At 46.6% G+C, this 15,056-nt stretch overlaps 1 protein-coding gene across 2 annotated transcripts; it reads right to left on the bottom strand.

Moving 5' to 3' along the window:
- Positions 1-2,057: 2,057 nt before the first annotated feature.
- On the bottom strand, positions 2,058-11,735 carry LOC129597779 (kelch repeat and BTB domain-containing protein 8-like). 2 transcript variants are annotated; one of them, XM_055495453.1, is made up of 6 exons: positions 10,528-11,735; positions 10,425-10,462; positions 10,111-10,363; positions 8,236-8,846; positions 7,643-7,726; positions 2,058-2,389 (listed from the first exon to the last, which is right to left on the bottom strand). In XM_055495453.1, the coding sequence occupies exons 1-5, from the start codon at positions 11,432-11,434 to the stop codon at positions 7,691-7,693; spliced, it is 1,845 nt and encodes a 614-aa protein (XP_055351428.1). In that variant the 5' UTR covers positions 11,435-11,735; the 3' UTR covers positions 2,058-2,389; positions 7,643-7,690. The 2 variants fall into 2 exon arrangements, with proteins under 2 accessions (XP_055351428.1, XP_055351427.1); XM_055495452.1 differs by lacking the exon at positions 2,058-2,389 and adding an exon at positions 7,002-7,584.
- Positions 11,736-15,056: the final 3,321 nt, after the last annotated feature.

Here is a 15,056-nt window from a genome sequence, read left to right on the forward strand (position 1 = left end):
GATTTGCATAATTAAACAGTTTTATAGCATGCGGTGGCGCTGGTATCGCAGATCGAAGTTAATAAGTTATTATCTCAATATTCTGTTCATTGTACATGTAGAACTCACTAGTTGCTGTGATGAGTTGTTGTTAGTCGGTGATGAGTTTTGCTATTTTGATGGCTATCGCAAGTAAACGTTTTGTAGTTATTAGCGAAGATCTGTAACTGGTAAAAATGTACGGACACATATATTCTTTGATTGCGACATCTCTGCATACCGGCAAAACCGTCACAGTGAAAAGCTAAGGCCAGACGACCATTTTGCAAGGTTCGAAAAGAGGGAACATCATTTTTGGCAGGAACTACAAATGGCAAACGTTTTGTTCAACCGGCAGACAGTTTTTTCGGTTAAAGACAGAAGCGTCAGATAGACTATACTCGTCCGTCTGTTGGTAACAGCGTCTGGACGGATGTACCTCATCTGACCGCGGTAATATACCGTCTTGCGTGCGACAAATCCATTTGTGTTTCCACAGATTCCACTTGTTTTACTTTATCATGCATTACTAATCCAGAATATAAAGTCGCGCTCGAAGATCGGGCGCGACATGCATATATCCATGCTCGAAGATCGGGTCTGGTCCCGCAAAAAACGCAATGACCTACCTGCAAAGGCATATGATTCTATTTGGGGCGACACGACTTCCACGTCAGCTTGCTTGTGGAATGTTATCAACACCGTGGGAGGTTGTGTGAAGGTAAACTCGACAAAATAATTGTTTAAATGCTCTTCCTTACCCGCGGACAATCCATGTAGATGATCCGCCATATTTTCGATTTCCAGAATGCAATGCAAGTGTTTAATATGACGGTGAGTCAAAAAGCAGCTTTCTTGTCGTTTGATGACTGTAACGTACGCTTCATGTCTGCGACGTACGGTGCATGACTGCACTTTCAGTTTTGTAGAAACTGAATAAGTTTATGCAGGATATATGGGTACCGTTATCTTTGGCACAGATAAAATTTTGAAATAGGACTGTGGAGCGGCATTTATGGTCATTGACGGCGTGCAGTACAGCGGAAGCAACGTCCACAATTTAGCCGTATGATAAGACCGTCCGGATTTATGCATCCGCACGTCAGCCTTGGATTTGTGCGCGTACCGTGTTACTTCCCGGGATTACAAATCTAACCACCAATTTTACTGTTAGCTAACGTTGGTGGATAAATACAGCCTCCGCACTCTGTTTGACGAAAATTTTGATTTCGCGTCGCTAAACTTTGCTGGCGAATGTGGGTAGTCCAGTAGGTCTCAAAAGGCCCTCAATATGTACTAATTAGGACATATCAGTGACACCAATCAGCAATCTGATGTGTGCCTTCTAATCACTGTTCATGTTGCAGCGTCTGCACTTACTCTGTACAAGCTTGTCCGGTAATTTCCTACGTAAAGGTACAGCTAGTGCGAAATTTGCGCTTAAAACGATGGCCACGTCACTACGCTTATCTGATCTGCCTAAATCCGCTCCGCAGTTAGATTGTCCATTACCACACCGACGGTTTTTTAGCCACCTTTCGCCAGGCAGTTACTGTTATTCTCATTGAATTATATGGCATGTACGAAGCCACCAGCCAGCCAAATGCAAGTTACGTGTTTAAACAGTGTGGCGTGGCGCGCCGTAGTATGAATTTTGGCGTAACACGCAAATCTGTGTAGTTCGCTGTATTGATTCGTCAGAAATTACCGGACAAGCTTGTACGTGCTATGAAAGTATAAGACTGAGCATCAATAAGGACCCCACCAGCGCCACGTCTTCGGTCCAGGACAGATGTAGTTGTAGTGGTAGGAGTAGTAGTGGGACAGCCGGTAGTGCTGCTGCAAGACATTCAGTGAAAGAGAGCAAACTGACAAGAATTACTTCCAACGGACTGTGCCCACGGGAGTGGGACGCGGGTGTCAGTATTACCACCCGTGTACGCAAATGCACTGCATCCACACCCAAAATGGTTTTTCCCGTGTCCAAACCGTGTGGTCTGAGTTGTGCGGGAGGCTGCAGTACATACTTAATTCCCGAATGTCAAACTTGAAAAATTTACTGTATTGTCACAATGCCAAAAACAATGCGCCTTTAGCAACACTTCACGTTTCACGCCGTTTACTGTTTCGCTACCAACAACAACGGCAATAAACACAGCACAAGCGTCAAGGTTACCGCTGCATACAGATTTTAAAATGGCCAGAAAAAATCAGGACGGTCGTGCGGCTATGCTGACCTTTCCCGGCTTTTCAGTGGATTTTGGGCACTTTATGGGTGTAGTGCCTGCGACGGCGGCGTCCATTTACGAGTGTAACTCTCGCACCGGTATTCTCGGCGCTTCGGCACGGATACACATCGCGCGTTACACACCTAAGAAGAAAAAGGATCATTGCATGGTTCTGGACATTGGGTCTTGACAGTATTACATAAGCGCGATGACACAACAAAATACAAGAAGGAAATGTATACTGCCATTCTCATCCGCAGCTTGAGTATGTCGGTATGCTTATTGTGCACTAGCGTGTCAGCCAAGTGACAATTATGTCCACGATAAGGAAAGCATCCACAATAGCAATGAACTGGTTATCATAGCCATAATCAAAATATGCTCATCGTTTGCCATAATAAATGGTAAACAGATAAATATTTCGTAATGTAATTTGAAAAGTACGTTGCTTTTAAATAAACGTTTACAGATGTACTGTACATAGAACCGATACAGTGATGTTTCTCAAAGCACAGTTCAGCTGAATTACATAACTGCCCGGCCACAAGACGGCCACGTTGACATGGTCGGTTTGGTGAAAGCAATCTAAAGGTCATAAACGCGCTCTTGCGTCGTTAAGCGAACGATGCAAACTGACGAGCGGGGTGGGTATAATGGAATCCTAGTGATTCTTAATACGACTAAGAAGCTACTACGGGAGGCTCTTGCTCTTTATTATCAATTTGTACAAGCCAATGCCATTTAAATTTAAACTTCAAAACCCCATAATCAAAACCAATAAAGCAATTCTTCTAACTCTCGAGATCGATCAGTGAGCTCGGAATAAAGATTTCGCAATTCTGCGTCTTCTGCGGCCGATCCCGCTGCTTCTGAACAGCCAGCTATACAGGGGGCAAAACTAAACGTGTTCCACCGTTTCCGGCTACTGCTGCCGTCACCCGGCTGGAGTTTTACGTTGTGGCTGAACATGGCGCTTATGTACCGCGCCAGATTTAACCATATGTATTGCCGTAACATCACACTCCAGGCGGGTGACGGCAGCAATAGAGGGGAACCGTGGAACACGCTTAGTTTTGCCCCCTATATACGAAGTAGCGAACCTGCCACAAACTGTCACATCCCATATCAGAGGGAGGCCATTTTTCCATGGGAAGAGAGATAAGCCGTCTGGCCGCATCCCGTTCGATCTGCACAGTCCTGGAGGCTCCAAGATTGTCGGCACATTGCTGATCCCAAACTTCGCTGAATCACGCTATTCAAACTCGCGTGCCTTCTGAACCTTCCCTGGCTTTTGACGGACGACAATCCATGTAAACCGCATGTATCAACCATTTCTCCCTACTGTCGTGTTACATGATCGATACGTCGAGTAACCACTTCCCTGCCACGCTGAGCGGTATGAGCACTCTTCTCTCTCAAACTGGTATGGCGAAAACAACTTGGAGGAACGATGGAGATAAGAACCGGAACACAGGAACCAGGAATCCCTATCAGGAACCCTGCGAGCCACACGAACAGACGAACGAATACCTTACTTCTCACTTCTGGTCTCGGGTAATACAAGGATCAGATCAAGGTGAAAGTCAATTGTGACGCGAGTATACTGCGGCTGACTACGCTATAATCCGAAAGGTCGATTATGAACGCCAGTCGTAGCCTTTAGAACATACTGCCCTTTAATCTAATTCACAAGTATTTCCTCGACACATAGAAGCCAGAAAAGTAAGAATGTCAGAAATCGAGAGACTAATTCCTGACTGCTTCCGATATTAGGCATCACTCGAGCTTATATAGACTACGTAGTAGAAGTACACGGCATACATCGCTAGGGATTTATCGTACGACCAATCACAGGTAGAGGGATGACTAGATAATAACATGGCGGCTCGTATTTACAGGTGAAAGGCGGACATCTTAGAGGCATCTGGACGTACGATGTGGGTACATCCTCCTACCCACGTCACCCCCACGAACGAGTCTTGGCCGTGCCAATATAAGCCATCCATCCTGTACCATCCCGTGATTGTGCGATGCGTGCTCCATCCTGCCATCCTGATCCATCCATCTCCATCGCGCAATCCACGCATGTCCGTCCGATGCCGAAGAGATATACGCCTGATCCGGTAAATGTATGTGATCGTCAAGCGCTGGCATCCGGAGGACCATGGTGAAGTGGCGATGTGGAGATCCAGGATCCAGGAGGCTTGGAGAAAATCCAGAGGAGACGCAAAACCACAACAAACAGACAAATTTCAGTGCGCTATGCAGCACAGTCAAAAATCGCAGTGCAACCGCACAGCACGGCAGTCACACTTCACACTGCATTTCCGGTTGCGAAAACTGCACGCTACCAACGCACTGAATTTTTATTTTTCGAACAACGTATGACTGCGTTTAAACTCTAAACCTTAAAAATTAAACCAGATCTCATTTTATTAAAATTATCATCATTACTGAAATAATTTGCTGAGAAGTGGAGGCTTTCTGTGGGTACAGGTAAAGACGGTCTTCATCAAACCGACGCCACCCCCACGAACTTGATCACTACCGATACTTGATTTAATTGCCGTAGGCTGCACTGGCACATCTACCTGAGAAGTGGTCGGCCCATCGCCGCCACCCCCACGGACTTGACTGCGAATTATTTACAGCTGTTTCACCGCCTCCCCCACGAACTTGACTGGTTACCGGTGCTGATCCCGAAGACACAACCGTTTGTGCGATCTACAGTAACACGCATCTTACCAAATCATTGACCGACCTTTGAGGCTTCGATCAAGGATTTATAAGATAATTTAAACTGCACTGCAGCAACTTTGCGTTACTGCAGGGCTTTACTGCCAGATTGTACAGCTCATTCCCTTTGCTTGAATGGCTACACAGTATACACATACAATGCCTCAGCACTGTATAAATTTCTCTAATCACTACTGCCGACCTTCAAGGTTTCAACAGTACTAATTACAACTTCATTTCCACAAAGCAAGCATTTTACCTTTGCGGTTTGAATGCTTCTTTGATCACTGCAGCAACCTCCTGTTACTGCAAAGCTTTACTGCCAGAATGTGCAGCTCATTCACCCTTGCGGTTTGAATGGCCATACATCTACAATACCACTTCTTTGTATCACTGCCAAGTTGCACAGCCCATTCACCTTTGCGGTTTGAATGACTATATACATGCAGTGCCACAGTACCGTACTAACTAATTACTACTGTCGACCTTTAAGGTTTCGACTGTAGTACTTAATTTATTAAAATGCCGTAATTCTAACTTACAGGTCAATCACCGTTTGCCGGTGTTGACGTTTATCCGGTCAACTATCTCTGGCTACTGATTTTGGCTACCGCTTGCGGCTTGCCTTTATTCAGCTACCAAAGATCGTTATCTCACCTAGCCACTGACAATAGCTCGGTGCTTGCTATCTGCCGTTACTGATCAATCTGCAGGCCAGGTACACTGACACTGCAAATTACACTTATTCACCGCGGTTACCGCTTTGCGCAGACAACCCGGAAATTACCCAAAAATACCACTTTTATTCACACTTAGCCGACCTTTATACGGTCCGATCAATTCAAATTAAATTTTACTGAAAATGGGCGAGGAAGCTCTGCCCGGTGAAGAAGCTCACCAAATTACAGCGAGGAAGCTCGCAATCAAAATAATAACCCTGGGCGAGGAAGCTCTGCCCCCTTCGGCGTACCTTTCGGTTCAACGCCTTTTTACGGACCACTTCTGCGCAATTTCACGCATAAACCTCCATCAAAATTCCATCCTCAATTTTCGCTGTACCATCGAGAAAATTACGAACCATCGGTGGGCGCCATGTCGTGTTACATGATCGATACGTCGAGTAACCACTTCCCTGCCACGCTGAGCGGTATGAGCACTCTTCTCTCTCAAACTGGTATGGCGAAAACAACTTGGAGGAACGATGGAGATAAGAACCGGAACACAGGAACCAGGAATCCCTATCAGGAACCCTGCGAGCCACACGAACAGACGAACGAATACCTTACTTCACTTCTGGTCTCGGGTAATACAAGGATCAGATCAAGGTGAAAGTCAATTGTGACGCGAGTATACTGCGGCTGACTACGCTATAATCCGAAAGGTCGATTATGAACGCCAGTCGTAGCCTTTAGAACATACTGCCCTTTAATCTAATTCACAAGTATTTCCTCGACACATAGAAGCCAGAAAAGTAAGAATGTCAGAAATCGAGAGACTAATTCCTGACTGCTTCCGATATTAGGCATCACTCGAGCTTATATAGACTACGTAGTAGAAGTACACGGCATACATCGCTAGGGATTTATCGTACGACCAATCACAGGTAGAGGGATGACTAGATAATAACATGGCGGCTCGTATTTACAGGTGAAAGGCGGACATCTTAGAGGCATCTGGACGTACGATGTGGGTACATCCTCCTACCCACGTCACTACTACGGGAGGTGGGAGTGAGATTGTGCAGTGTGACATCCTAAAATATCTCAACGTGCCTATCCAGTACAACACACAAGCAAATACCAGACAGCAAGCTGTTGACGCCGGCCATTAGCGAGCAGTTTGGGCGGGCCTAATGTGACCGAGTGCTACGACACGAAAACCAACCCCTCCATAGATATAGCATGGTGACGTCAGAATCGTAACAAAGTTTTAATACCCCCCTCCCCCTTTGTAACAACAGTAACGCTTTCAGGACCCCCCCTCCCCCAACTTGCGTGACGTAATTTATGGATGCCGCCTTATTCTGTTTAGCGTCTACAATTTAACAGGATTGCTCCGGCACAAGGAGGTAGACTACAACAAAAACTAATAACTCAACAAGTAACAATAATAACAAGTAACATCTTCGTTACACTAAGAAATGGTTCATAATGAATGAATGAACTTAAACAATACTTAACGCCACCGGTAATGCTTCCAAAATTAAGAAGGTTATCGTCAAGAAAGATAACGATAATAATAATAGTTATAACATCTGTACAGGATCATGTCAGATTTAGTACGAGAAATAGAAAAAAAATAACACGACGACGACGAGTACATACAACACAACGTACGGCGCAGACGAACAGGATAATAGCCACAGACCCCGGTGCTGGACCGCTGCAGGTTCTTCCAGGCAATGTAGCGCTGCACCACGGCACAGTGCATGTTCCACTGCGGTGAAAAGGCCGGTTCGCACTTTGACCAGCAGTTGGTTTTCGTGTCGTAGCACTCGGTCACATTAGGCCCGCCCAAATTTCCTCCCGTGAGGCCTGCTGTAGCATACAGTTTATCTTCCAGACGCACAGCCCGATCTTCGACCTCGCAACATTCATGGACCCTTAGCAAAATTGCGTTTTTGAAGAGACACTAGTAGACAGAGATTGATTCGCACTCACGCTTCGGTATCCCCTGGTTCGTCTGGACGTTGTATGCTTCCACACATTTCAGGGCTTCATCAAAGTGCTTCGCCTTACACCCGCCTATTAATCAAAAATAATACTGTAAAAGTTATTCTGGGTACAGTTCATTTAGAAAATTTCTACTCCGAGATGAAGATAAGGGTTATGGCTTATTATACAGAGCCTTAAAGAGAATGAGACGGTTTCGGCTATGTGCATCACATACTCGCACTCGCACATACTACTGCCCATCCGGAAATTTTTAGCGCTGACTCATTGTAGTGAGTGTTGTATGGGCGCTGTACTTGCTGTACTACCGGTGTACACTGATTCTAAATCTGATGGATTGTATGTGAATGCACAGCCGAAGCTATATCATTCTCCGTAAGGCTGTATAGTAGTGTATACCGTATAAGCCACCTGCCACCCCATGTTTTCACATCTGCGCTATACATTTTCAAACTAACTGTGCAGCGGTAATACAGCAAGTACAGCTCGCACACAACCACACTCACTACAGCGAACCCGAGTTTGAAATTTCCAAATGGAGAGTCTCTGCCGTAATATCTGTATGCCGGACCTCAACTCACCCACAACATAAATAAGCCCATCCGGGCCGACACATGCTCGGCATGGGAGCGCGCTGTCGGCATCGGCGCCAGCTCCTCCCACCGGTCGGGTTCCGGGTCGTAGCGGTAGGCCATCATGGTGGGAAGGTACAGGGAATCGTGCGCCGACCAACCCTTTCCTCCGAATAAATACAACCGGCCGTAGGACGCTACACTGGCACACCCATACAGCATCGCCGGCATCTTGCCTTTAACGGTAATCTGGCGGAGTTCCTCGTCGAAAGCACACAGCTCGCGCTCGCCACCCAGCATGTAGAGACGCTCATCAATCGCCGTCAGCCAGGCGTGGCGGACAAAAAAGGTCCCCACCCTCGTCCACCGATCCACGCCGGTCTCGTAGAACAGCAGACGGCACGAGGTGGGACCGCCCAGATACACCAGGACGTAGATGCGCAGCTGGCCATCCTTCACCATGTATACCAGCGGACCGCTCCAGCTGCTCGGTGGAACGGCGCACGGCACGCTCCACTGCTGCCCCGTCAGCGGATCCAGGCAGTACAGTCCGACAGCGTTGCTTTGCCCCGCTCTGTTCGTCTGCTGGTTGCAGCCCCATAAGAAAACGATTACAGGCTCTGCAAATTAGCAGATTACAGTAAAGTTTTACCAGTCAGTGTTGCACAAACTTGCACTGAACAAGTGCAGTCAAGAAACATTTAGCCGTTATCAGTTCAATTAATGATAGTAAAATTAATAGAGTCATTTAAACACTTACCGATGATAACAATAATTACACATTTTCTGGCTTAGAGTGAGTCTTGAAATTCACGATGGCGATCGCGATAGTATGAACAGCACACGAGATCGTCCTGAAATGGTGTACCATGGCATGTACGATGATGATTGCAACCGCGATCATATTCCACGAGTCCGTAAATCGTGCTACCGTGATCGCACATAGTCGTGTCCGTAAATACCATAGCGAAATTTTTTCGCTATCGCAGTGATAGCATGTGCGATCGCCATGCCAAATCTCCAGTGTCCGTAAATTGTGTTATAGGATGTGCTATGGCACATGCTATTTCTACGTTGCTAGATAGCTGCAGCCTGCGTAGAACATGTGCTATTTGGGATTTCCAGCTGTTTCAACGTGGGAAATTCAAAAACTTAAAATCAAACAGACGTCGTTTTGCTCCGATAGTAATTAATAAAACTTCCCAGTAATCAATGGGCACAATAATCAATCGAGTTTTTATTCCATTAGCTGATAAGTAACCTTATCTTACTTACCTACTTACAAGAATCAGCAGTTCGAAGCAGCTGCAGCTTACAAATTGATGTTGATAGCCAGAAATTTTTTGTCTTCTTTTTTAATTTAAAACATTCCACGAACATAATAAAAAGAACACTACATTGTGGCTAAAAACGCGTTAATCGGATGGAAATCTGATGGAAAGTATTGTGTACCGAAGTGCACAAACTAGAAACGCCAGTTACCACTTCCACAAATGTCGAAGTAATGTTGTTTCCGGTTCCGGTACATTTGTCATCACATTTTTGATTTCGGGACACCCGTAGGTGTATGATTGCGAATGCGATCGCAGTAGCGAAAGCGATCGCACGGTGTGTCATTTGCTATAGCATAGCATTTGTCGATTTTGTAACTTGCGAGTCCGTAAATTCACCTGCCATTATGATAGCGCACGGTTAGGAATCGCGATCGCCGTCGTAAATTACAAGACTCACTCTTAAAGTATGTATCTGCCGATAGCCTAGTGGTAATGCTTACGCTTAGGCCACTAACTTTACACCATTACAAGAACAACCCAAATCTTATAAAATACTTAGCTAAAAAAATTTTCCAGTACTGTATAGCGTCTGAATAAAACAGGAACTTACGGTAGGAGCTACGGTGTCGGTGTGCATCGTTGGCTCTAGAAAAGACAGCTTGCTGAACATGCTGCCCGACAAGAGTGCCAGGAAGGGAAGCCATATATTCGGCGGTCAGCAGGGACACCCGGATACACCGCACCAGTTTTACAGCATATCGCGATCGCTGCTGGAGGGAATGATCCAGGCAACGAACAACCGCGTCGGCCACTTGCTCCTCCTTCTCCGCCTTCAGCTCATCGGAGACGATCAGCTGCTTCAACTGTAACACCGATATGCTAAAGTTAAATATTGTATTGTCTACGGCACGCTGCAGAGCATACTTCGGCGGCATCCATGTCCAGAAATTCCTGCGTCTGGCCTGCGTGAACATTTTTTCGGTTTCACTAGCGTAAGAACCAACACGTGCGAACAGACTATTCTTACGGCCGTTTTTAGCAGAATAAATTGAAACAAATCTCACAGAGATTCCAATAGATTCGATAATTGCCTTGAGGTCCTTGCTGTACTCGTCGAGAGTCTCGTGTTCGGTCTGCTCCCGAGGGGGGATGCCATGTAGACAAAAGTTCTTTTTCACCTTCTCTTTCTCAACTTTGGGGGCTCGCCGGATCTGCAGGGCAGACATGACGATGTCCTCGCTTGCGCTGGTGGTTTTTTCACGCGTGCCACGGACCACTTTTCCTTTTTTAGCTACGGTGGCCCAGGGTGCTTTCGAGTTCGAAGCGTCACGGGGGGTGGTATCAAAGCGCGTCTGGGGCACTTTCATGTCAGGGGTTGTGTTTGGCTCGTGTGGGGAATCGGTGGTGGATGGTTGCTCCACAGGCGTCTTGGCAGGAGTCTCGGCGACCGATCGAAACCCGGAGGGTTGGAGTACTAATCGGCCGACATCGACGGTGCTCGTGGAGGGTACAGGCTGCGCTGTTTTTACGGCATTGATTTCGTCCCTGAGAACCTGTAGCGACATGGAGATGTCGTCATACTTTTTCTGACGTTCTTGTAGCTCTTTCACTTGGGCTTCCAATGAAGAAAGCTTGGCTTTCAGTCTTTGGTTTTCTTGCACGATCGGTGAGATCAGCGCGGGCACTTGAGTATCGATACACTTGGACTTGGTGATGAGGCCGTTGAGATCCTCGTGGTAGACTGGGTATTTCTGTACGTTCTCCAGATCACTGGCAATGGCTGGAATCATCTTTCGTATCAAGGGTATCAGCCTTCCGAAGGACCACTGATCTTTGGCCGTTCCATCAGGGAATAGGCTAGCGAGTTTCTCGATGGAAAAAGGCTCATAATTATCTTCTGCATCATGGGTATTATCGCTGGCTTTTTCAGCCATGTTTGCCAAACTGGCCACAGGTGATGGCCCCAACAATCAGGTTTTTTTACTTAATTTGGCAAACTACCTACTTAATTTGGCAAACAATAGTTCCAAGTTTCCAACACGGAGAAAATCGGAGACAGCGCAGATCCGCAGACCACTCTAATGCTAGATCCAACTGTGATCCAGATACGGAGACCTAAACGGAATAGATCCCGTGGAAGCGAGCGATACGATATAGATCGCGAGCTATGCGGAAACACAAACGTCGCACCGTAAATCGCTGACTTTTTAATATTGAAAAGTCTGGAGAACAGAAAATCAACAATGATCGGCGCAGCTCGATCGTAAAGCGTGGAGCCCATTCAACAGTGTGTAACACTGTGCAGCACGTGCTATGCCGCGCCCACTAACACAACTCAAGCCAATCAGAAGAGACACAACACAGACACGTAATCCTAAGGCGTAGCGCCGCAGGCGTAGCGCCACTGACGTGAACGCTAGTAATCCCGGTCTCACATGCCTCTGGGGGGATGCCGAGCTCCTGTGAGGCTGAACACACCCGAATCCACGAGAAGACGACGGTCGCCGGTGTCTGTGCGTGCTCAAAAACATCAAATTCTCTTAATCCATTTTATCACATCAATTCCGTAAAGGCACAATTCCATTTAATACAATGTGAATAAAGAGATCCAACTATAAAAATACTATCAAATCATTAGGAACAGATCAACAGTAACAGATCAACAAAAGTTTTAATCAAATGTAGACTAGGATCCTCCATTTCTGACTCGTAAAGGTCACAGGTCCTGTCCACCGTTTTCCGCACTTTGGCACATTCCGCTCTGTTGAGCAATCCTGCGCATCCATAATGCGACTTTTCATCACAATCCGCTTGAGAATCAGGTGCGTATCAAGTACGACTTAGGAATACTGCTTCAATCTTTGGAATAAGGTGCGTATCAATTGTACGACTTCAAATGAGATCCATAAATGTCATGGAGGGACGTCACATAGACAAGCGTAGTTCGCTTCCTCCCTGGTAAAGGTCATCCTTTGCTGAGATGATCCGTTGAGATGTGCGACTCATTTTGGGTTAATGGTCCCAAAGGTCATGCGACTTGAATTCCGTTACGGTGACTCTGTTGGGCAATTTATGATCCCAAGGGTCATCCCACTCTGCAAAACTTCTGTTAAAGGTCATGGAGGAACTTAGCCGATTTTCTGCGGCTTCAAGCACTTCTTTGCTTGCCTCCCTGGTAAAGACTTGATTTGACCTTTCCGTCGCACATCCAACTTCAATATGCCTCGAGCGGCCAGAGTGCCGGCAAGGTTACCGTAGCATCTCTGATGGGGCCGGCTAGTTACCGCATTGAATTTACCCCATGAAATTTCCACCTTAAGTCTTTTACTCTTGTTCGCCGCTTGTGGCTTACGTTATTACGAGAAATCCGGCTTGGTTACCGTAGTTTTTCTCGTTTTCATTTTAACACAGAATCGCTTACAGAGAGTGCCGGCATAGTTTACCGTAACAACTCTAATGAGGCCGGCTGGTTGCCGCATTAAATTAACCTCATCAATATTCCACCTGTTGTCTTTCTCTTTTTCGCCGCTTGTGGCCCCGTTTCGTATTCAAGAGATCCGGCTTGATTACCGTAGTTTCTCTTGTGCATTTATAACACTGAGTCGCTTAGAGAGGAGGGCCGGCTAACTGCCGTAGCAACTCCCTTGGGGCCGGCTTTATAGACCGAATCAATTTCAACCCCAATAGATATTCCACATGATTTCTTTTAGGCAATTCTGTGCTATAAACGCTGCAACAACAAATACACAAATACAGTTAATGTTGACATGTCACGTGTCACGCCCTTTATACAACACCATTTTCATCTTTGTGACGTACCGACAAATGCCGTAGACGTCCTTTTAATAGTGTGATCCTAACGATCAACACTATTCCATTTCATTTGAATCGCCCTCGCCATCTCTTGGCGGGCGCTTCTTAGCACTTTCGGGTTGATTACGATCAGATGTCCGGTCAATTGGTTCCGTTGAATCAACTTCCATGACCTTTGCCGGATCAACTTCGCGCTGGCCACGACCTTTCCCTTGGCGACTGCGCTTAACCGCCTCTAGTCGATGGCGCGCATCATTTTCTTCGAGTCGCAGTCTTCGGTTATCAGGGTCATCTGCCAATCGACGCTGCACGTCGGCGAGATTATCCCGCAGCTGTTGGTTTCGTATGCCGCGTCGTCCCATCTGGTTAGGCGCACGGTCTGGGCGACGGTCACTTTTCTTCACTAAGAATTCATCAATGTAAGTTTCGATTCCGTCCACCGGTTCAACGTAGTCACTTCCCAGAGAATCTTTGATCTTATTAATCCTTTCTTCAACTTGGGATGCGTGGCGCTGTGTCAAGTTGCCCTTTTCCATTCGTGTCTTACACTTTTTCAGCGCCTTTCGAGCTGTGTGCGCTATGCTGATATGTTCCATCGGTTGTCCCAATTTAGCGACATGAGCTCGGAAGAACGGTGGAATGTCGTCCTTCATAGTATTAGACACCAATTGATTCTGTGTCTTGTAATGTGCCAGTCTCGCGGCAAAGACCTTTTGCCCCATCCTTTTTGCGGCATAGTCCTTAGGATCCACCTGTAGTCCTATCGATGCTCTTGCTGCAAGCAACTTGAAGGCTGGATTCACATGTCGTAAAACGAACTGAGCCACGTATTCCTGTCGTTCGGGATAGTCTCTGTAATAGAACTGTGTCATCCCGATTGGGTCAGTTGTATCCAGCGGTACATCCAATAAACTCAAATCCACCAAGCTGTGTAGCCCATTCCGTCGGATAGGGAGATAACAGTCCCGTACCGAATCGCGGTGGATGAATAACCGACGAAAAGTTCCTTGTTCCACTCCCTGTTTAATCTCTCTCGCATAGCCCGAATCAAGTAGGAATTGACTCAACTGTCTCAGAATTGTGAGGATCTTGTTAGCTTCGACCGAGTCGGATTCGATTCCGAAATATCGACAAATTTCAACCGTTTGATCGTCAATGTCGTTCATGTTGTATTCCATGTCGATAATATCGGGCTGTCGGTTATTAAATCTGGAGTTTTGTCGCTGATCAACTTGACGACGATTATCCGGTTTGCGTTGACCTTCTGGTTCACGTCGCTCTCCCGACTCAGGCTGCGACGGTTCGTTACTCGCCGGTTGTTCCGGTTGAAGGTCACTATCCAGAATTACATTTCGTCGATGGGTCACGTTCTCTTGAGACGTTTCCGCAATCGAGCTGGTCCCTTCCATCAAGTCATCTTCTTGTACGACACTGACAATTGGATCCACTACGTGAACCACTGACTCCACCCGCTGATACTTTGGGGGTGAATCTTCCCGTTCCGCGCTTGATGACCTTTTGCTTGCACTCGAATCAAAGGTCGCATAAAATGCAGCCCTCTGTTGCCATCTTTTATCCTGTAGATCGGGTGTCCGATTCCGCGTGTGTTCGCGTCTTTTGTCCCATGACCTTTCGGGTGTTGACATTCTGACATTGCGATTCCGGAATGCAACTCCCATCGGCACCTGATGTCCTCGCTTTTCGGGTTCTGTACGGAATGTCTCCGCACGCCGTTTCTCTTCA

The sequence above is a fragment of the Paramacrobiotus metropolitanus genome, unplaced genomic scaffold (assembly GCF_019649055.1).
Source record: "Paramacrobiotus metropolitanus isolate TYO unplaced genomic scaffold, Prichtersi_v1.0 Parri_scaffold0000109, whole genome shotgun sequence".
NCBI lineage: Eukaryota > Metazoa > Tardigrada > Eutardigrada > Parachela > Macrobiotidae > Paramacrobiotus > Paramacrobiotus metropolitanus.

Bases quoted from the DNA above. Each gene is read 5' to 3' on its own strand.
- LOC129597779 (XM_055495453.1), bottom strand. From the start codon at position 11,434: ATGGCTGAAAAAGCCAGCGATAATACCCATGATGCAGAAGATAATTAT. The intron at 10,364-10,424 runs GTATGCTCTGCA...TCGGTGTTACAG, and splicing joins TGGACATGGATGCCGCCGAA to TTGAAGCAGCTGATCGTCTC. The intron at 8,847-10,110 runs GTAAGTTCCTGT...GCTAATTTGCAG, and splicing joins CCGACACCGTAGCTCCTACC to AGCCTGTAATCGTTTTCTTA.